The 21,609-nt window shown below is 34.9% G+C and overlaps 2 protein-coding genes across 5 annotated transcripts; one reads left to right on the top strand and one right to left on the bottom strand.

Moving 5' to 3' along the window:
• The first annotated feature begins 279 nt into the window (after positions 1-279).
• On the top strand, positions 280-4,019 carry LOC105211661 (breast cancer type 2 susceptibility protein homolog). Its single transcript, XM_011183206.3, has 2 exons — positions 280-1,621; positions 1,691-4,019. The coding sequence occupies exons 1-2, from the start codon at positions 298-300 to the stop codon at positions 3,766-3,768; spliced, it is 3,402 nt and encodes a 1,133-aa protein (XP_011181508.2). The 5' UTR covers positions 280-297; the 3' UTR covers positions 3,769-4,019.
• Positions 4,020-5,684: 1,665 nt separating this feature from the next.
• Ccdc85a_0 (probable serine/threonine-protein kinase fhkB) lies at positions 5,685-11,901 on the bottom strand. 4 transcript variants are annotated; one of them, XM_011183208.3, is made up of 5 exons: positions 11,823-11,901; positions 7,139-8,636; positions 6,774-6,962; positions 6,483-6,719; positions 5,685-6,340 (listed from the first exon to the last, which is right to left on the bottom strand). In XM_011183208.3, the coding sequence occupies exons 2-5, from the start codon at positions 8,540-8,542 to the stop codon at positions 5,900-5,902; spliced, it is 2,271 nt and encodes a 756-aa protein (XP_011181510.1). In that variant the 5' UTR covers positions 8,543-8,636; positions 11,823-11,901; the 3' UTR covers positions 5,685-5,899. The 4 variants fall into 4 exon arrangements, with proteins under 4 accessions (XP_011181510.1, XP_011181511.1, XP_028895709.1 ...); XM_011183209.3 differs by having other exon boundaries at positions 11,740-11,886; XM_029039876.2 differs by having other exon boundaries at positions 11,721-11,877.
• Between the last annotated feature and the right edge of the window lie 9,708 nt (positions 11,902-21,609).

Genomic DNA, 21,609 nt, shown 5'->3' on the forward strand with positions numbered 1-21,609 from the left:
TTACAGTTTCGTACACATCTGCGATATATCTTATTTTATTTATAATATTTCATTTTCCTTTTTGTTTTCGTTGTAGTGAAAGTTTTATCAATGATGCAAATGTACTAAATGAAAACAGTACTAATTTTATATATGTTAATTTTATATTATTTAAGTAATTTTGACACAAGGAGTGATTGAACCTAATTTTTAGAAATAAATTTCAAGAAAATTTATGTTTTTATTACAATACATCGAAAATGTATGTTTTATACTTATTATTTTTATGTGAATATTTTTTCTCAGTGTAGTTGACAGATGTCTGATGGTAGTGTTCGAAAGTTTATTTATGTTTATTTTTTATTTAAAATAAGTTTTTCGCCTCTTTTCTCGATGGCTGATGAAAGCATTAATTCCAGTCCACGAAAATTGAATAACTCCATACACAAATCACGTTTGCATCGACGACAGAAAAGGATTAATGCTACATTCAGTAAAACTGCGGAATCACTCTGTAAAAATGAAGTCGAGGAAGAAAATTTATCCTGTACACTTTTGGTAATGTATGACTCCGACGAGCCTATGGAGGATACTGTTAAAGAAAAGCCGTTGCCAAAAGTTAATATTAGTTACGATCCATTTGCCGAACAACGTCTTCTCGTCCTAGCGGATCGGAGTAAAGCAATGCCCAGCAGCTCTCGCCATTTTAAAGCCACACAAGGTTTTGAGCCCTGTGATAATTTTATATTTGAACCTCCCGAACCGCGAGTAGATAAAGTTAGTGAAACCCAGAATAGTAAAACTGGTGCATTTGAAATCACAGATTCTGAGCTGCTGCAATTATGCGAAGAAACGGAGAAGAAAACCATAAGTTTGTCAGGTGTAAAAGAAGATAAAATGGAAATAGATAAATCACCAAAAACACCCAAAGCCAAACGAGAAACAAAATCGATAGTAGATTTAATACTTGAAGATTTCTGTAGTTCACCACAATCCCCTGAACTAAATCAATCCTCGGAGGAGAGTAATTTTAATTTTCGGTTTGCTAATAAACCCTTGAGAACCTATAGCAGACCTAAACGCGAAAACGTAATAGCACGTCAAAATATTGCTGAGCAATATACACAGCCCACAAATATTGTTGGACATTTTGAATTAAATGACGATTTGCTAAGCAATGATTCATCCACCGACCTCTCAGTGCAGGAGGATCAGACACAACTTATACCTGTGAAAGAAGAAATTGTCGTATTGCAACGTTCACAGAATTTATGCGAAAATTTACAGAATTTAAGCGCCTATTTTACACAGTTGGTAGAGGAGGAGGAGGAGGGAGAAAAAAGACAAGATACGTGTATGGAATTAGTAGACCATCAGTTAGAGGAAAATAACATTGATGTGAGACAATTTGAAGAAAAAAGTAGCTTAGACAATTTCTTTACACCGACCAAAGCAGAGGATGACTATATGCAGTGCGAGGAAGAGTTAGTGTTGCCAGAAACAGAGGAACTCTGTAGAAACAGTCCAAATGAATATATATCAAATGAAGAAGAGTTTAAAGGCTTCAGTAGTGAGGAAGACGACGCTAGTGTTGATTTGCAATTTGCAACAAAACAAAACTGTGATACGTTAAAACCTAACGGTAAGTTATAACTTTGATTTTATATTTTTTATATGTATTCCAATTCTTTCCCTTTTTTTAATATTAAAGCGGATACAAATAATGACGAACAAAATGACGAATGGTATGATGAATGTGATATATTTGCGAAATTTGATATGGGTATTGCTGTGGATGCGGCTTCATCATTCAAGTTGGACAACGTAGAAACTTCCAACGCAAATCATACGGTGGACACTGTGGATGCATGTAATTCTGCGCAAATAAACGCCCAACCTGCAACAGGCTTTCGAACTGCCTCAAATAAAGAAGTAAAAATTTCTGCGGAGGCTCAAGCTCGTGCGACGTCAATATTGCAAAACTTACCACCACTACCAATAAACAGTAGTTATGACGAAGAGTTACCCATGGAAGACGATGAAGCTGAAGATTGTACAAACGTTATGAATCGCACAATAATCATTTCTAAGACGACGACAATTGATAATTTAATTGATGCCTCAGCGAAATCACAGACTCTACTCAACGCTGCTAAAATCGAAACTAATGAACAGCCATTCTTTGTCGGGTTTACCACTGCTTCCCGTAAAACAATTACAATTTCCGATGAAGCTAAACAACAGGCGGCGCGCATTCTTGAGCAGTTAACGCCACTGCCACAGGACGAACCATGTGACATGAATGACGTTGCTACAAACAATGCCTCGACCAGCAAAGAGTTATTTGTTGGCTTTCGCACAGCTTCAAGTAAAACAATAAATATTTCGAAAGAAGCACAGGAGCGTGCATTAAAAATATTAGAGCAACTGCCAGAGGTTGGAATGGAAGAAGAGCAGGTTGACACAAATAAATTTGGTGGATTTCGCACCGCTTCAAGAAAAACAATACAAATATCCGATGAGGCAAAGAAGCGAGCTGCGCGCATATTAGAAGACGTGCAGGAATTTCAAGCAGACCAAAAGGAAAACAATGGAGATGAAGTTAACGGAACTTTAGAAAATATACAATTTAGTGAGTGGCCTATGGAAGGGGAGTATCAGATGGATGTTGTTGAAAAAGTTACTAATGAAAATATTGCAAATGAATACAACATAAATCTTCCCGGTTTTGCCACAGCATCTAAAAAAGTGATTGTCATATCTGAAACTGCGAAGCAAAAAGCTGCTGCTCTACTGGAGAGCTTACCTGAACTGCCCATCAATGACAACTTGAATGTTGGAAATATCAAAGAGAATTCAGAAACGAAAACGTTAAATAATTTGTTATTTTCTGAGTGGCCTTCAGACCAAGTGAATGAAGACTCAGCCCTTACAAACGAAACAGCTCTGAATGGTTTGCATAAAAGAAAGCGTAGCGATAGCGAAAGTGCACAAAATCAACCAGTACTTGCATCAGCGCCTCAAACACCAACAAAATTTATTTGTAAACCAATTTGTGGTCCACGCAGTCCGCTAGCGCACATACAAACGACCGTCACACATTCCAGTTTGAGTGAGCTGGCTGTAAAAACACCGCCAGATTATCGAGCTAGACATGGTATAATAACGCGCAAGAATCTGTTATCCTTAAATAAGAGTAATAAAATGAACGCGAAATCATTGCAACCAACTAAGGAATCCAAGGTTGGAAGCAACTTTGCTGAAACACCAACAAAGCGTAGCAGCGCAACAATTGCCAATGAACCCAAATCACCACCTGTCACACCAATACCAAATTTGCAAGAATTCTTCACTTCTGCCGCCATAAGCACCAGCACACCACAGCCACCGGCGCGAGAGCAAACTCACATGCGCACACGTGCTAGAAAGCGCGCTGATTTTGTAGCAGCTGCATTGAGTACACCAACTACCGCAAAAGCAACAACAACAGCAACAATAACGACACCAACCAACGATATCTCATTTAAGCGTATCGATTGGGAAAATGAGAGCGTAAATAAAAGCGTCGCATCGCTAAACGCCAGCAGATTGTCAAATACGTCGTGTAGTAACATAACGAAGTTGGAAACGAATCCGACTCCTAAACAGCGCATCGCCCGTCTGCGTATGTATGGCAAACCACCAAGTGTCTCGCCGATTTGTATGTCCAGCACAAATAATTGTCGTATATCGGGTCTAAAAAGACGCACACGTAGCGCCACCAAAAGCGATCACATTGACCAGGAGTAGTAAAAATCCCGTTAAGCAACGCATGTATATAGTTATCAATATATCTTGTTAGCAATATGTAAATATGTATGTAAAATTTATTTTAATTTCGTTTTTTCGTTTTTTTTGAATAAGTTCAAAATATCGTTTAAATATTAATTCCATTATATTTTTCATTTGCAAAAGTAATTTCTGCAAAAGTTAAAAAAGAAAAATGTTTTTGTTTAATAAATTTTGTAAAATCATACCAACGTCGTGTATGAGTAACTGAAGTTATGTATTTAAATTTTTAAGTTTTTATACTCTCGCAACAAAAGTTGCTAAAGAGAGTATTATAGTTTTGTTCACATAACGGTTGTTTGTAACACCCAAAACTAAAAGAGTTAGATATAGGGTTATATATACCAAAGTGATAAGGGTGAAGAGTGGAGTTCCAATCCGAATGTCTGTCTGTCCGTCCGTCCGTCCGTCTGTGCAAGCTGTAACTTGAGTAAAAATTAAGATATCTTGATGAAGCTTGGCACACTTATTTCTTGGCACCATAGGAAGGTTGCTTTCGAAAATGAGCAAAATCGGACCACTGCCACGCCCACAAAATGGCGAAAACCAAAAACACATAAAGTGCCATAACTAAGCCATAAATAAAGCTATGGAAATAAAATTTGGTATGAAGGATCGCACTATGAAGGGGCATATTTGGATGTAATTTTTTTGGGGAATTTTGCGTGGCCCCGCCCCCTACTAAGTTTTTTGTACAAACCAATAGAGCTATTTAAACCAAACTTTCTGCAGTCGTTTTTTTTAGCCACTTCATAATACAGTCCAAAAATGAAAGAAATCGGATCATAACCACGCCCACCTCCCATACAAAAGTTAGGTTGAAAATTACTAAAAGTCGGTTAACTCACTAACGAAAAACGTCAAAAACACTAAATTTTACATAAGAAATGGCAGATGAAAGCTGCACTCAGATTTTTTTACAAAATGGAAAATGGGCGTGGCGTCGCCCACTTATGGGTAAAAAACCATATCTCAGGAACTACTCGACCGATTTCAATGAAACTTGGTTTTTAATAGTTTCCTTACAACCCAAAGATATGTTGTGAAAATAGGTCAAATCGCTTCACAACCACACCTACTTCCTATATACCAGAACTTTGAAGACGATCTGAATCGTTTACTTTACAATATATAAAGTAAGCACTAGTGAATATATCGATGCAGAACTTTGCACAAATACTACCTTTATAGTGTGGCAGCCCCATTCTAAAAATCGCCGAAATCAGACCATAGGTTTTTAAGGCCCCATATATCGAACTCGAGGACCTCGGTGCTTCTAACCTAATATTATGGTTTCCAACTTTCAATGGACTTTATACAATATATATGACGAATATGTGGGTCAAATTGTGTATTATATAATATAAATAAAGTTAAATAAAAAAATTGCGAGAGTATAAAATGTTCGGTTATACCCGAACTTAGCCCTTCCTTACTTGTTTTTTGTTGCTTTTAGTAGGTGGAGGAGCAAAAGGAAGCTCAAGAACTATTGAGCCGTGATAATTTGGGTTTCTCATAACCTTGGTCTAGTTTATCCTGGTTATTCGAATAACAAGAACACTGAGTTACGTTTTTTATATATTCTGTAAGATAACAACAACAGCAATGCACTATTTTCTTTATACAGAACAACCTCTCTTAACGGACACACCAAGTTATATTTTTAGAACAAATGACCATCTCTTGGGCGGACACCTCTCTTGGGCGGACAAAAATCGATCTATCGAAAAAGCTCGACGGTGAGAATCCGTCCAAGAGAGGTTTCACTGTGCATATATCCTGATAGGTTTGTTTAAAGGTTTAATGTTGTAATTCGAGTCGCATATAAACTAAGGATGTAATAAATGTTTTTTTTTTTAATTAAAACCCGTTAATAATTATTGGCATATTTTTATAAAACACGCTTTATTATTTCGTAAAATATGTACGTACGTACGTTTGTATGTTTGTATATAAATAATTGTATGTAATAAGTTGTGATGTTCTTCAGGACAATATATGTATGTCTGTGCACGTGAATTTAGTGATTCATTTAATGATTGAAATTGGCAATAGTTTCTTCTTCTTCTGTTAAATATCTCTGCTAACAGCACTACATACTACTCGACACATTCGGCACATTACTTTCCAGCTTGCGCCACACCACATTACACATTTCGCGCACCAACGCCTTTTCGCCGTCATCCATTTGGTCTCTTGAATTCTCAATGAGTCCACTGAGACGATCTCGTTCCAATTGTTCGCGTACCTCGAGCACTTGGAGCGCACGCACCACAGCTTCGGGTCGACTTGATATCGGATCGATTAGCGGATTTTGTGCTGATTGTTGTTGCTGCTGCTGTTGTTGTTGTTGTTGATGTTGTTGCGGGGTTTGTGTGGCTGGTGCTTGCGTTTGGGTATGTTGAGTTGTTAGAATATTAGATGTGGGTGTTGTTGTTCCGACACGTTCCTCTTCCAATTGTCGTATGCGTCGTTCCAACGAGCGTACGTATTGGACGGTCTGATCACTAAGCGTGGTCCGTAGCGTTGTTTCCTGAATGCGGTAAGAAAGCGGATATATAGTTAAAAGTATAGTCTACCTTGACCTTGCCTTGGTTTTATAGCCTATGATGAGTCCTGGTGATCAGCGACTCAAACTCAATTCCCGAATTTCACTATTATAGGGTACTACTTACAGGCATTTGCCGCTCATAATTCCTCAACGCCGATAGTGTCTCCTCTGCATTTGTGCTCGAACTACTGCCATCACCATCATCCCGTAGTGGATTCCGTACGGAGCTGCCGCAATTGGCACAGAGTGCGTTCGCCGCAATATGTGTCCGTTCTTCATCCAGGTACAGACACAACTCCTTCAATTCCAGATTATCGGTAATTAGCTCTTGTTGTTTGTCATCCAGTTGACGCAACTTGTGCTGTACATGAAATCAGTACATAAGTATTTGGAGTCATGAGTCCATTAGACCTACCTGATATGCTGCCACCTCCTGTCGCATCACACTGGCTGTATATCTGCCAAAACGCTGCCATTCTCGTGCGAGCTTCCGACCCTTTTGACGATCGTCATCCAGAAAGCAACAGAGGTCACGCAATTCCTGATTGTCGTCGAGTAATCGTTGGTTTTGCTCCTTTAAGACGCGTAGCTCGTTAATGAGGCCCTGAGTGTAGAAAAGTTTGGAATTTGTAGTAAAATATAGACAAAAATTGTTAATATAAAGTTCGCACTAGAACCAAGAATCTTGAACATCTTCTTCAGCATCAACAGTCTGATGTTTTGCGATTCCTGGCTGAGGACAATGATTGTCGAACTTTTCATTAAGCGATAAATATTTACCTGTAATTGACGATTTTGTTCGGCGGTGAGTCGTGTGCTGCCGGTCGACACAGCGGCGGCACTCGAGGTGATCGAAGCATTCGGCGATGGATGATCTTGATCACTTTTACGCACAAACTTAAGCATATCTTGTTGATGCTGTTGTTGTTGCTGTTCCACTTGTTGTTGTTGTCGATACTGCTGTTGCTGTTGTTGCGGATTGTAGAAATATTGCGGATTCGTGGCACCACCTGTGAGCCGTGCACTTTGCCGCTGTGCAAGCGTCGACTGATGCGAAGGCAAGTAGCGACCGCTGCCGCCGTTTAATTTCAACGAATCCGGTATATAGACAGGCGACAATTGTGGTATGTCCGGCGGATATTTAAGATTGAAGTGTGTCGTATCGAAATTCGAGGACGCGAGCTTGCTGCTGCTGCCCGTCCCTGACTGGCGCTGGCCAAAGGTCTCGGCACTCTCAGCGCCGCCGCTGCGCAATGTATTTATGTGCTTCAATATGCCAGCCTGGTTGCCAGTCGGCTGGGGTGGTGGCTGGTAGCGTGGCGGTATGGAATGTGCTGGCGCCTTTAAATAATTGACAGCTTTCAGCGCCTGCAGATTGTATGCGTTGCGTTGCTGTTGCAAAGTGACGCCGTTGATGGACGAAGTGCCAGTCGGAATTGTGCCTTCACCCTCGCCACTCAAATGCTTCGACGCCGCTTGCTGCTGCTGCTGTTGCTGGCTGTGATGATGTTGTGCGTGGTGTTGGTGTTGCTGGTGGTTATGGGTGTGTGTACGTTGATCCTTACCGCTATGCGAGGATGTTGGGTGTAGGTGTGCGTCTGATGAAATGCTACCGCTAGTCGCAGCAGTCGTCGGCTCGGCCGTGTGCTGCTGTTGCTGTTGTGGGTGATGTTGGTGTACAGTGGCGATGGTTTGCAGCTGGTGCGAAGGCAATGCGGCGCCACTGGAGTATTTTGTAATTGGGTTGGCTGATGGCAATACTGATGAGTTTGTCGTCACGCTTTGCTGTTGCTGTTGCTGTTGCTGCTGCTGGAGTGAGCGTTGCGTCAAGGTTTGCACAGCACTGGGAGCTGGCAGTGTGCGTCGTGTTTGTGGTGCTTGTAATTTACTTGAAATCGTAGCAGAAAATTGCTGTTGCGTTATTTTGTCACACTCGTTGTTATTATTCGATTTCGGGTTATTAAGGGGGATGGCGTTACTGTTGTTGTTGTTATTATTGTTGATTGTGTTGGCGGTGATGGTGTTGACACCGGTTGGCAATGTGTGCGACGCTTCTAGCGTTTTGGTTTTGTTTGCACTTAAAAACTTTTCACTCAGTTTGTTTATATTGTTATTGTTGTTATTATTATTATTATTGTTGTTGTTGTTAGTAATACCAGACATTTTATTGGACGTCTTAGTCATTGCTTTAAGGCATTTGCCGTTTGTTTATACTTTAGTTTGGGTATTGTGGCCCCCAAAGTCTACCAATGGTCCTTCTTGCCCATTTTTAAGTGGTCTATATAGAAGAAACGAGAGTTGGGTTTCATTTATATTCTTTTAAGTGTAAATTTAAGCATTTAATAGTTAAGATGTTACACTCAGTTTTAAATTTAAACTAGACATTCGCCTATTGTCGCAACTATTCTAACGGCACTGTGCTTAATAAGCTTTCGTTGGCAAATTTCGAATAATTTCCAAGTATAACCTCAAAAATAAAAAAAAAATATTTTTTGGAGTATTCTAAATGTGTATACTCGATACTTTCCTAAGATTTATATTTTACTTCTTAAATTTTGTATTCTTTAGTGATTGTGTAGTGAGTGTAATTTATTTAATCACAAACTAATTATTTGCTCCAGACACCAACGTTCATATAGGTTTCACTTACACACATTTCATAAAATATGAGTATTTAATAGTAATTTTTATATGCTTCATGCTCAGCGATTGGAATAAGTATCCCAACAAGTGTTTAGTACAAATGATTGCTTAAACTTTTGCAATCATCTAAAAATTTTGGATTATTTAAATATGTCTTCATACTAACTTACACACACATATATATATATATATATATATATATATGTATATTGTATGTATTTATGTTGAAATAAAAATTATTATGACATTGGTGTCTATGCAAATTACACCTAAAACGTTTCTTAACTACATCTGTCTGTATAATCTATGAAAAGCAAAGAATTTCGGCAAAGTACACACGAGTAGTCAATAAAATAGAAAAACAAATGTACGAAGTTGAGACGCTAAGCAAGCTGTGCTTCTTTATGACCCAGATTGTTGGCGATGAACGCAAAAAAATCTTAAATTTACATAAGAAAGTAGATGGTGTAGAAGCTTGCAAACGTAATATTGAATACTTCTTTGATTCACTTCACTGATTTTTTGGTTTCTCCAGTTCTTTGATTTCTGGTAAAAAAAATACCAAAAAAAGGTTTCACAGTAACTAAAACCATTCTTATAAAAATGGGTCTTATTTTATTCCAAGTGATTTTATGACATTAAAGGGATTTGAATATTGTTTGCGATAACTGATATTCGTAATTTTATTTGAAAAAAATCGTAAAATTAGCCAAGAAGGCAAAATAATCTTCATTAAAACTGACTACTAAGCGATTAACTGGGACTTTGAGCTTCGAGTTTGGTGTGAAAATAGTTGGCTGCAACAGGCCGATAAATAATAAGTCCATCTTTTGAGACCAACAATGAAAAGTAACATATTTTATGAAAATTTGTGCCTGCTATTAACGATAATTGTACTAAAGCAAGCTCACAAATTTCTCAGATCTCAGAAACTCTATCTAATAAAGCTCAAAAACATTTGATATAAAGTCTAGCTGGTAGATCTGTTTGTACCAATGCTTCATGAAAAACATATATTATTATATATTCTCCAACTCGAATCACCATAATATACAAAACGAAAAACTTCGAGCCGAGTTTCCGAGTTACGGAAGGTAATTTGTATGAAGTTTGGCTTCTATTGCCAATTCAATAGTTCGAGTTTTGGAGAACTTTAAGTTATAGAAGTTCGAGTTACGGAAGTTCAACTGTATTTTCACAAAAAAAAAATATTTATTTTTGTTTGCTATGAAATATCAACCACTTAAGTGGTGAAAGTAATAGAGATGTATCCGAGCATAAAATCTGTACAATATAATTTGGTGTCAATATGCGCAGCATAATTTTATTTGCTAAGCCGGAATATGCTGTAGGCCTACATAACCATGTATCTATGCACCTTTCTACATATTTAGTCATGTAATTATGCGACTGCCTACATAAATGGAGGTATCGCTATCAAAAGGAAAAGTGTTACACTTCAGCGATTGTCTGCTAGAGTTGTCGCACAACTTTAAGGCGTTACAAACATACATACATACACACATACATATGTATATGACATGTTATTAGATTTTTGTTGACGATAAAAAAACGTTTCAGATTTACCGCCAAGCTGCTGACTTGCCTTTCTACGTACATATTTACATACATATATATATTTACTGAATTTATTCATAAAGAGTGTTTGTACATATATTGATCTTGCTTATGTATCCCATTTTAGAAAATCACCACTTTTATAAATGAAAAAGAAAATAAAAATGTCCGCCTGTAATTATAGCATATCTAATGCCATTAATTTCTAACATCCTTTTCTGGTTTCTCCGAATCGAGGTCACTTATTGGTTGAACCGAACTTAAGCGACGCACAAGTCATTAGATCTGGCTTTTTGCTGAGTTTGATCAACTTTTAGATCTCACTTTAAGATATTGAACTAAATTTTAAGACTTCTTCAGATAAACATAAAATATTCGCTCATTATTTTCTTCAAATTGAATTGGAATTTAAATGAAATATCAATTTATTCATTTGCACAGCCTCATTTAGACGGCTTCACTTGCGCAGTGGCATTCAACAGGTAGGATTTTTTTATTTTGTGTGGGTTTTGCTACTTCACAGCACTTTACACAATCATTGGCTTATTTTTTTTAGAAAATATCGTATACTACACTTATTTATTTAGTAAAGAAGTAAATTATACCATTTGCACAAACACAAAGCAGTATTTTATGCATTTTCACTACACTCAACTGGTAGTTAGTTTAAACAAAAGTCATTTCACAAGCAACTGCTTGACATCTTTTGCCCACTAAGTAAATACAAGTGCATCCAATGGTAAATGTATCTGAATATCTTTGTGTCTGCGACACGAAACGCACAAATAGCAGATTTCCAGATCTTATATGCTCTCACTCAGCGCGCTCTCTCAGCCTCAAACTCACGCACGATCTGGCGATCTTTGCAACAAAAACAAACGAATCGAATTTGTATTGCGACAATTTTACTTCCCACACACACACACACGCACATACATTAACACACAACAGCGGCTTAGTGAAATGCTTATAGGAATGTTTTGTTTTTGTTTTTTCTGCTTTGACTTTGTGCTCTCGACTGCGCGAGAGAGGTCTCTCATAAAAATTGCTTCCGGTTTTGCTTTTCTCCTGCGTATATGCAAACAAATACAGCTAATTGTAGTCACAGCAAATGTATGTAATTTAAACAAAAAACCATTACTTTCATGGAATTCAAATACTTTATTAAATATTTAACGGGTTTTGGTGCACTTTATTTAATATTTTTCAGTTTACTAGGAAAATTCACACTGAAAATACGCACAAAGATCGTCCAATTGAAGATGGAGAGCAAATCAACAAATTTAATTCGAACATATACATTTCTACTATGCCGTGCTGCCAGATTGTGTGAAAATTTAGTTAAATGTACCTACAATTTTGCTGTTGAGGTAATATAATTAATAATAAGAAGATTTGTTAAAATATGGATGGTTGCAATAAATCTAGTTAGTTCTGTACTAAGTTGAAGAGAGCTTGATAACGACACTGGAGAAGAGAGGGAAGGCGCTTGCCATGGCATTTACAGCCCAACTACTTTTCAGTTGCAACTCTGTTAAGAAACGCGATCACTATAGTGTTGCCATAGGTGTGTTTAATTTTTAATCTGTTAACTTAAATAAATTTGAATAATATAAATAAAATTCGAATTTCTTTTTGACACACTGAACAAAGAATAATAACATTTCAATAATTGTAAAATTCTATATTACATTAAGTATAATAGGATTCTATAGTATACTAGTATACTATAGTATACGAGGAACCATAAAATAAATATGGACGCGCGAAAAAGTAGTTGAGAAAAATCATTAAGGAGTTAGGTGGGCTTAACTTTTTCTTGTCTTATTAAATAGTACAATATGTATACATAAATGAATAAATGACATGGTCCTAGTACAATTCTAAGAAATAGACCGTTCGGAAGTTCCGCCCATCAGGCCACGTCAGTTTCAATTTAAAACTTTAATCGCGTTTAACTCAAAACTTATTTTTTTTTAAGTCGGTGGACATGATTTCGCGAAAAGTCATGAGACGATTTTGTTCAAATTTTGCACACATCTTTGAACCAACAATATCTAGTTATTGAATGATTTATTCACTACAACTAATTTGTTCTAGCCCATATATGGCGAAAAGGTGACAAAAAAATTAGTTTTTTTGTTCAAAGTCTATCAAAATTTCAAAGTTTAATTTTTTTTCATAACGAGATTTATCCATGCACTATCGAAATATTTTTGGTTTATTGACTTTAGATGAACTAATAATACTGCCTAAGGCAAAAACATTATTTTCTGAGACGTCAAGGGAGATGAGGTACCAACGGTTTATATACGATAGTATATAAAAAATCTAAAAAACGCTCTTTATCAGTCTTTGAAACTCACCTAACCCTTTAAGTACCCTTGAAGAAAATCTTCATTATCACTTACATAAAAGGTTCATCTCTACAGGCCAGAGTTTTGTTTTGCTATTCCTATAGTGAGCCGAAATATACTCTATATATCACCAAACTTAAGATTTTCTTCACAGAAATTGGCTTCTTGCGATCCAAGCACATCAAAGAGTTCTTGGCTAAAAAAGAAGTATATCGTAGGTTTAGGTCCAGATACTTGTCAGATGCCTACCTACGCTCCTGATTGGTCCTTTATTAGTATACTAAACTATAGAACAAGGAGGAAACTAAAATATTATTTCCGTTTTCTTTACTATTATTATTAACAGCTGATGGATATACAGTTTCATCAAATATTTAAAAAAAAAATACTCAGAGCGACCGTTATGTACATACACTCTCATTTGTTCTCTCAGAGTCTCTCAGTTCAACCGAGTGCGAGAACGTTCTTTGGTTAGATCTTGTAACTTCTTGTAACTACTGATAAATTCTGATAGGGAGCAGAACATTCTGCTGAATAAATGTTCTGCTGTTGAAACTAGAAGTTGCTAGAATACTATAAATATATCGACGATACTATAACGTATACCTAACTTCAAAGTAAAAAAGAAATTTAAAAGGCATTGTGGCATTAACATTGTTTTGAAAAAATCCAAGTAAACCTGCTTCGAAAAGAAAAACCAATTGAAGAGCACCCACTTGATTACAACAAATTCCGCATTTGCATAATATTAGTTAATTTCAACGATGAATGACTTATATGATTTCACATACACACACAGACGGAATCATCAATTAGTTAAGCAGAAACGCGAGTTTGACACAATTTTTATTAAAATGAACTTGGAATTTTTTCGCTAATCAATTCTTGGTTGTTAGAAATGCAAAATACTCGCTGAATTTCTGACTTGTATAAACATTCAATTTGCGCGATTATTAATTGACTATCCACTTTGCAAAAAGTCATAAGCGATAAATTTTAATAAATATATGAGATTATTGACTTATAGATAAACGTGCCTTTGTAGTTGTAAAAGGGGGTATGTACACTTTATGTAACTGCCTCAAGTATCTAGATATGCACTTACATATATCTGAACACTTATTTAAATTAAGTGTAACAGTGTAACCTGTCTATATCATAATAATGAGATAGGTACTCAGTAAACATATATATATATGTATACATGACCTAGGGTCTAAGGCTTGAAACTTCCAACCAATTTATATAAAACAAAAGATTCTTGTTCCAGACCAACACTGAGCTCGCTTTTGGAGTATAGATGGAATGTACAATCGAATGACTTTCGCGTGCCAAAAAATCTGTTCCAACCAACGGATGATCCCCAGCGTAACCTTAAAACTGTGTTATTGAATTTTGGACTTTACTGAGAAATATTAGATTTGGTTTCAAAGTCAGTTTCCACCGGTTATCGGCAGTTGCTTGAAAAAAGAATGATGCAATTGATAAGTGAAATCTCCTTATTCAAATGCTGTGTACTAACACATAAATATAATCGTATGTTTGTATTATAAGATTTAATCTTGAATGCTGGCACAATTCCATATCAAAGTAAGAATGTTTTTTTTTTTTTTAATTTTATTACCTCTCAGAAATTTGATTTATACCCAAATATTTCGTGATTGAAAGCTTTAAGGAATACAAAAAAAATGGCGCTGACTTCGGAGCAGACTGTATACTAAAAATAAAATCTTGATTCTTATTATGTCTCAGCATATTCGGGGACCTTATGTGTTCTTATCAATTTGAACTTGTTAGACGGTTCGTAATTTATTGATAATTTCCATAATAAAAAGCTAGATAGTCTAAACACACACGCGCCAAAACTGCAACAGCCCACAGCGGCAATTTTTTATGATTTTCCATAGATTGTTTCTACAAAGGCGACCATAACTGATATGCAGGTTCAGGTAATGTCAAGTCTATTTCTATATTTAATGCTGCCATAGCTGGGGGTGTTCATATATACGATTTCCTTTGATTGCTGTGATTGTGTGGAACGTGTGCGATTATCACTCGTTGAGTTCTGGATTCAAATGCTTAACAACAAAATTTATTGAAAACTGGTTTAAACTGCAAGGATCCAATCTCCGAGTCTATTTTCCAAATTAAAAGCTTTCTTAAAAGCTCATTGGAGCTTAAAGCTTGCGGCATCTTGAGTTAGTCGATTAAATTTTCGTACAACACCACAATGAGAAGCGTAAGCTTTAGAAAACTTTTCCAGACACCCAAAATTTATTTTGAAATTTCATAAAAAAATATTTTGAAATGCTGCAACAAAAAAATATTTAAGGAAAATAATCGAAATTAAATATATTTTATGTTTTTTTTATGAAATCTTCCACTTGCATACACCTACAGACAGATTAAAACATTTCTGAATCAAACTCGTATTTCGTTTGAAGGTTTTCAAGTGCTATTGTATTGCGAATTAATTAAATCCCCTGTTCCGGCGTTTATGCGTCATTTAGACGTTGAGACTTGGGTGAGTGCCCACACACACACAGATATATATAAAGCAGCGCACAGTACTTACGAGAATATCGTCTGTAGATAGATTAGAACCCTGATAGAGCACAGACAACTATAATTTCTATATAGTATAAAAATCTGGCATATTTACAAATATATTCAATGATTGTAAATGTATGTATGGGAATATAACTATTGCAAAATATTATTACAAAGTGCAAAGTACGCAATTGAACATGCGCAATTCAAAACTATTGTTGCTAAACTGTTTCTAAAAAATATTGATTGCTCAACAACGCCTTTGGGAAAAAATATAAACATATTCGAAAATACGTAATAAGCATAAACATGTACAAATCTACGTAAACGTATACCATACATATTATATAAACATTATTTTCCTACCCTTTCTCGTGCTAAAATGTGCGCGCATAATAATATTTACTAGCCAAAGCGATTTGTACGAAAAAAAAATAATAAATTGATGGCATGTGCTGTTATTAATAGACTTAAAAAAAGGAAATAAGATCATTTTAGGCATGGAGGCACGTCACTGTGCCCATTCTGCGTACATATGTATATATACGCACACATCTAAGCTTTCGACACGTTTATACAAATACACACACACATGTGTATATGACGTTAAAGGGGGCTTGTTGGCATGAACGACCTTTAAAATAGAATATGACAACAAATTTAGGTGCATATATAGTATGTACGAGTATACATATACATACCGTCTGCAATAAAAGTGAACGTACACATGAAATATAAATTTATTGAACATACATATATGTAATAATAAATATAATATTGTAATTTTTGTATCCATTTTTTTCAAATTTGATAAAAAATTTAAACTAGGCTTGCCACTCTTTTCAAATATATTATTGTTAGAAGTTGTTCTTAAACTTTTAAAGTCGGTTAGAAAATATGACAAAATTTCTGAATTAAAAAATTTATTGAATAAAAAAAGATTAACCAGTTGGCAACTCTTTAAAAAATAATAATTCAAAATTTGTGAATTTCTTTAACCTCGATCTTAAAATTAAGGGGTTACATGGGTTTTGTCGGGTAAAAAATGGCATATTTTCAATAATTTTTTCTATGTAAAAAGTTATTTATTTAATTCAAACTTGTTTCTGTCTTATAGATACATGTTTCAAGGATAGTTTCTGAAATAAAAAAAAAAATAAATAAAACTACTCCATTGAGACGTCATTTCCGGTGACCCCTCGGAAAAAAGGTGCGTCCGCGTTGTCAGCATAACTCCTGACAAGATCATCCAAAATGAAAAACAAAAATAGGTCTCGTGCTTGAACGAAGGAAAAACAAAAAAAAAAACTAAAAATTGGAAGAATTTTGGCAGACATTTTTCCAAAAAAATATATATTTCAGTCAAATTTGCTAGACATTTTTTTTTAATAGTTGTAATTGAAAAAAGAAAAAATCCTTCGTTCAAGCACGAGTAAATTGTATCTCGAACACCTATTTAAAATTTCATCAAGATCGGTTGAGTAGTTTTCGAGAACACTTGACAACCGACTTTGAAAAAAAACGGTTCCGAGAAAAGCGCGTTTAAAGTTTTGAGTAACAATAATAACTGACTTGGAGCATACAGCTTCCAAAGGCTATATCTCCGAAACAATTATTCGGATCCACTTGAAAATTTAGGACAGTATTCTTGAGATGTTGTAGACATTAATAAGCAAAAAACAAAAAAAAAAGATTTTTTGAATCCACGAAAGCCATGTAACCCCTTAAGCCTTAAACTAGCTTGAATCGAAAAATATACATTAGCAAATTCATTATATAATCATGGAGTTTTGTCGATACTTGTGAGCTTAACTGATAAAATATGTTATCCGTCTGGGATATCGGTTTTAACGAAGTTTCTAAATAGCGAAGATCGTATGGATCAAATTATAAGATCGCAGATTTAAGATTCCTTAGCATAGCTTTAAGGTAACCCTAGATATAAAAATGAAGAAAAAGGCAAATCATTTATTCCTTATATAGTGACCATATGCTTTCTTTTAAAAACCACTATGTATCTTCTCTCTATAGTGTACATAGTTAAGGGAGATACTGTAAATATCTCTGCATACACAAGTGTGTCTCTTCGTTAAAAAAGAAAAATCCAACGAAAAAATCTAAAAGCGTAAAAAATGAAGAGCCAACGCGTAATGGAATAAAATCGAATCATGTGCCATTTTTGCGGGAAATCACATAATTTAGGATCTGCTAATTTATACCGCGTATATATGCTATAGGATATACATATGCATAAAAAGAAGAAATCATTTAAAAAAACTGTGTTAGAGTGGAACAGCATGTGCAAAATTCACGAAGATTTTGTCGAAATAAAAAATATTTTAAAGTAATTTAATATTTCTAAACGATGGCATACGGGATTCTTGGATTTTTTGAAAAATCTGAGCACTCATATGTGCTGAGTTGAAAAGTGGAAAAATCTGGTAAACGTAAAAGAAGCAAACTAGAAGCTTTGACATTATATTCCGACGTTTTTTGACTTTAACAAGATTATTTATTATAGACAACACTCTGTTTATTTAAATAAAAATCATTTGTTAATAAAAATGATGTCAAATTGATAACCCTTAGATTTATATGCGCAGAAGGTCAAAAGTATGTTTTCCAAATTAATTACACAGTCAATATAAACATATCTGTATACAAAAATAAAAACTATAAACAAATTATACAAACAAACAAAAACAAATCTTAATTAATTTCAAGTAAAAAGATTCGATTTCATCTATACCTACAAATCTACAGATGTCTGTTTATGAATTGTAGCAATGAACTAGCTATGTGACCGATCCATTATACTCAATTCGGTCAGTTATACAATATGTTATTAGAGCATACATACATATTTACATACATATATAATATGTATATATATATTAGCAGTAAGTAAAAATTGTCCAAATAAACTTAACACATAATAAAATATATGGATTTCCGTAATAATGTTATTGAAATGCCAGAAATTTCGAATATAAAATGTATATTTATTAAAAAATTCTTTATTTTCTCAAATTTTTATAACAAAGACTTCAAGCGACCCCTTGAAATGTAAAAAAAAATCGAAACTCACCTCTAATTTCAACCCTTCCAAATGGAAACAGTTCTATCCTCGACAAGCGACCCAACAAAATATATCAAAATAACACTTGACTCTTCAAAATGTAATAATCTAACTCATATCTAAAACAGCGCCATCAACCAACCTGACTCCACCAGATCCACAGCATATACAACATCCTTACTTCACGTGACCAAATAGAACATAAATAACCTTGGACCCCATATCTACCTAACTTCACCCTCAAAATGTAACCCAACCTACCTTACTTGACTACACAGAATATGAACATCCTTGACCCCATAATATAAACCTTTTTGACCTCACAATGTTAAAAAAGCCTGATGTCACACGACCCTTTAAAATATGAACAAAATTGATTTCATGTGACTCTTTGAAATGCAAATCAACTTGTCACTAAGAACAAGAACCCATCCAAATATAAAAATATAACCTCTCGTGATTTCCCAAATTTATACCAACCTCACCCCCTCCCATCTCAAGTGACCCATCCAAACGTTAACAATTCTATCCTCATCAAGCGACCCCACAAAATGTAGTAAAACAAGCCTAACCTATTGTGTCCCTATAAAATGTGAACCAACTTATTCTGAAGCGATCCCAGAAATTATAAACCAAAAATTACATTTTGGCCGAGGTCAATCACCATTGACAGAGGTTTGTTAACATTTCGGCTGAGGTCAATGACCTTTGTCGTGGGGTTTGTTTAGGTTTTGAGGGACACGTGAAGCCTACATTTTATGTATTATATAACACTAGATCTGGTTCGTTTATATTGTGTGGGGTCACTTGAGGTAAGGTTGGTATACGTTTTGAAGGGTCACGTAAAGTTTGTTTTATTTAAGTTTCTAAGGGTCATGAGAGGGCAGGGTTCACGTAAGGTAAAATTTATTGATATTGAGAATGATTACTTGTGATCAGGCCAGTGTTTAGGGGTCACTAGGGGGTGATTTTCCTTTTGGAGGGACTCGTGAAGTTATTTTGGGTTACAATTTATGGGGTCACTTGAGGTGCGTTTAGATTATATTTGGAATTGTAACGTGAAGTCAGATTGGGATACATATTGGGAGGCTCACTTTGGGTCAGATTAGTTTACATTTTGATGGGGTCACTTGAGATAAGATTGATTTACTTTTTGAACATTATGCAAGGTTATATTTCATACCAGTACTAAAAATATCAGTGACACCTCTAAACTGCTTCATCAGTTTAATTGTTGAATTGAAAAATGTGTTAAACATTAAATTGCAACGTTGAAGTTTCAATAGTAGTTTCGTTACACATTACATGCACAGAAATTTCCAGCAAGAAATTCGTTAGTAGTAATTTTTGAATTTGCTAACGGGAGTATTTTCTTTAACAATAAACCTACCAGAGCGGTATTCTGTATTAATTGCAATCAACTGGAAAATAGTATAATTTTTATTTCAAAACCGGTAATTTGACCGCCATCTGTAGAAATAGGTATGTATATAAAATATGTCGGTGGGTTTAGTATATTTAACACTAAGTATAAAAATACTTGGCGAATGTAATGATCGATATAAGAATGTCGTATAAACAAATTAATACAATTGTAGTTAATGTAAAATTTATTATTTACTATATCATTTTCTATAATTCCAAACTAGTACCAAACGAGTCAATTAATTTGCATTCAGCACGAGAAAGGTAGACAACTAATTCAGCACATATTCTATCGTCTTCGTCTATCACCTCTCCCACTTTGAAGCACAATTTTTCTACTTTCATTTAATATCTAGTCTAACTTCAATTTTTCTTACCGGGTATGCATGATATACTTGTATGTGAGTGTTGTTGCACACAGTTACCCGTATATAGAAATCAAAATTAATTTGTGCGTTGCATTTAATTGACATGGTCCGGTTTTTTATATTAATTAAATTGAGTTGAGTTTTGCTTAGATTGCTGCGATCCTGTTATTGTGCACATCATGTTTACATATTTACATCATTCAATACATATTTACGTATAGCCAGTGCAAAATTAATGGAGTGAACGAATACAATATTTCTTTCATTCGATTTTTGTGTATTTTTTTTAGTCTATCCTTTTTTATTATTTTTGGTGAGTTCAAACGCAGAGATTACTTCTGGAAATCGTTTCAATTATTTATCTTTAAAGCTTGTTTGTACTTTTCATAAACTTATTAGTTAAGAATTAACGATTTCTTAGAGCCAAGATGCGTTATTTGAATATACTATATAATAAATAATTGTATATATAATAGAAATAGAGTGAAATTTGAAAATCTTCAAAGTTCGTTTTAGGTTTGTTTTAGTTATTTATTAGTTCAAGTGTTGTAGAAGGTTACTCGGGTGTCGGGTTTTCTGCTTAAGTCTTTTGTTTCAAACTTTCAAGGGTGTAGGCCGAGTTTGCTGCTAAAGTCTTTTGTTTCAAGTCTTGTGAAATATTCAAAAGCGACTTTCATTACAATTATCATTCGAAACAAATGTTCAATACTTCAAAATTGATACAGAAAAGATTTTTAAAAAGGATTTTCAAAGTTTTCTTTTTCAAAATATTGAGAATTTTTACTAAATCTAATTGTTGAGAAAAGCTCGGCGTTACATGAAGATTACATGGATAATGAACATTTCCGCAACCTTTGAATACTACTTATATACCAACGCTCAAAACAAATTTGCATAAATTTCAAAATTATCACACTTTAATTAACTAGAGTTTCATTCTTCTTCAGTGTCAGCCATAAGCAGCAACCTATTAAAACTCCATTCGAATCGAAAAGGCTGAGCCAAGAAATGCCTACCAACGCGAATTGTTATTACACCATATTGGTGAAATAGCGCTAGTTGCATTCGCTGTTGGTTGCCAGTTAACTAACTTTATGCCCAAATACACAGCAGCGCAGCTCGAAAAGGAGGCGGAGAAGGTGGTCAGCACTAAATGTTGGTATGTTGCAGGTGCTCAGCGACTTATTTTTAGATGCTGGAATTTATTATGCGCTTTTTGTTGATTTTGTTGGTTTTGATGTTATTGTTTTT

This window comes from Zeugodacus cucurbitae, chromosome 6 (genome assembly GCF_028554725.1).
Source record: "Zeugodacus cucurbitae isolate PBARC_wt_2022May chromosome 6, idZeuCucr1.2, whole genome shotgun sequence".
NCBI classification, from domain to species: Eukaryota; Metazoa; Arthropoda; class Insecta; order Diptera; family Tephritidae; genus Zeugodacus; species Zeugodacus cucurbitae.

What these genes read in the sequence shown, in the direction of transcription:
- LOC105211661 (XM_011183206.3), top strand. Translation starts at nt 298, where the DNA reads ATGTCTGATGGTAGTGTTCGAAAGTTTATTTATGTTTATTTTTTATTT. An exon ending in TGATACGTTAAAACCTAACG is followed by an intron (nt 1,622 to 1,690) that starts GTAAGTTATAAC and finishes TTAATATTAAAG; the next exon opens with CGGATACAAATAATGACGAA.
- Ccdc85a_0 (XM_011183208.3), bottom strand. Translation starts at nt 8,542, where the DNA reads ATGACTAAGACGTCCAATAAAATGTCTGGTATTACTAACAACAACAAC. An exon ending in AGGAGGTGGCAGCATATCAG is followed by an intron (nt 6,720 to 6,773) that starts GTAGGTCTAATG and finishes TTTCATGTACAG; the next exon opens with CACAAGTTGCGTCAACTGGA. An exon ending in ATTATGAGCGGCAAATGCCT is followed by an intron (nt 6,341 to 6,482) that starts GTAAGTAGTACC and finishes TACCGCATTCAG; the next exon opens with GAAACAACGCTACGGACCAC.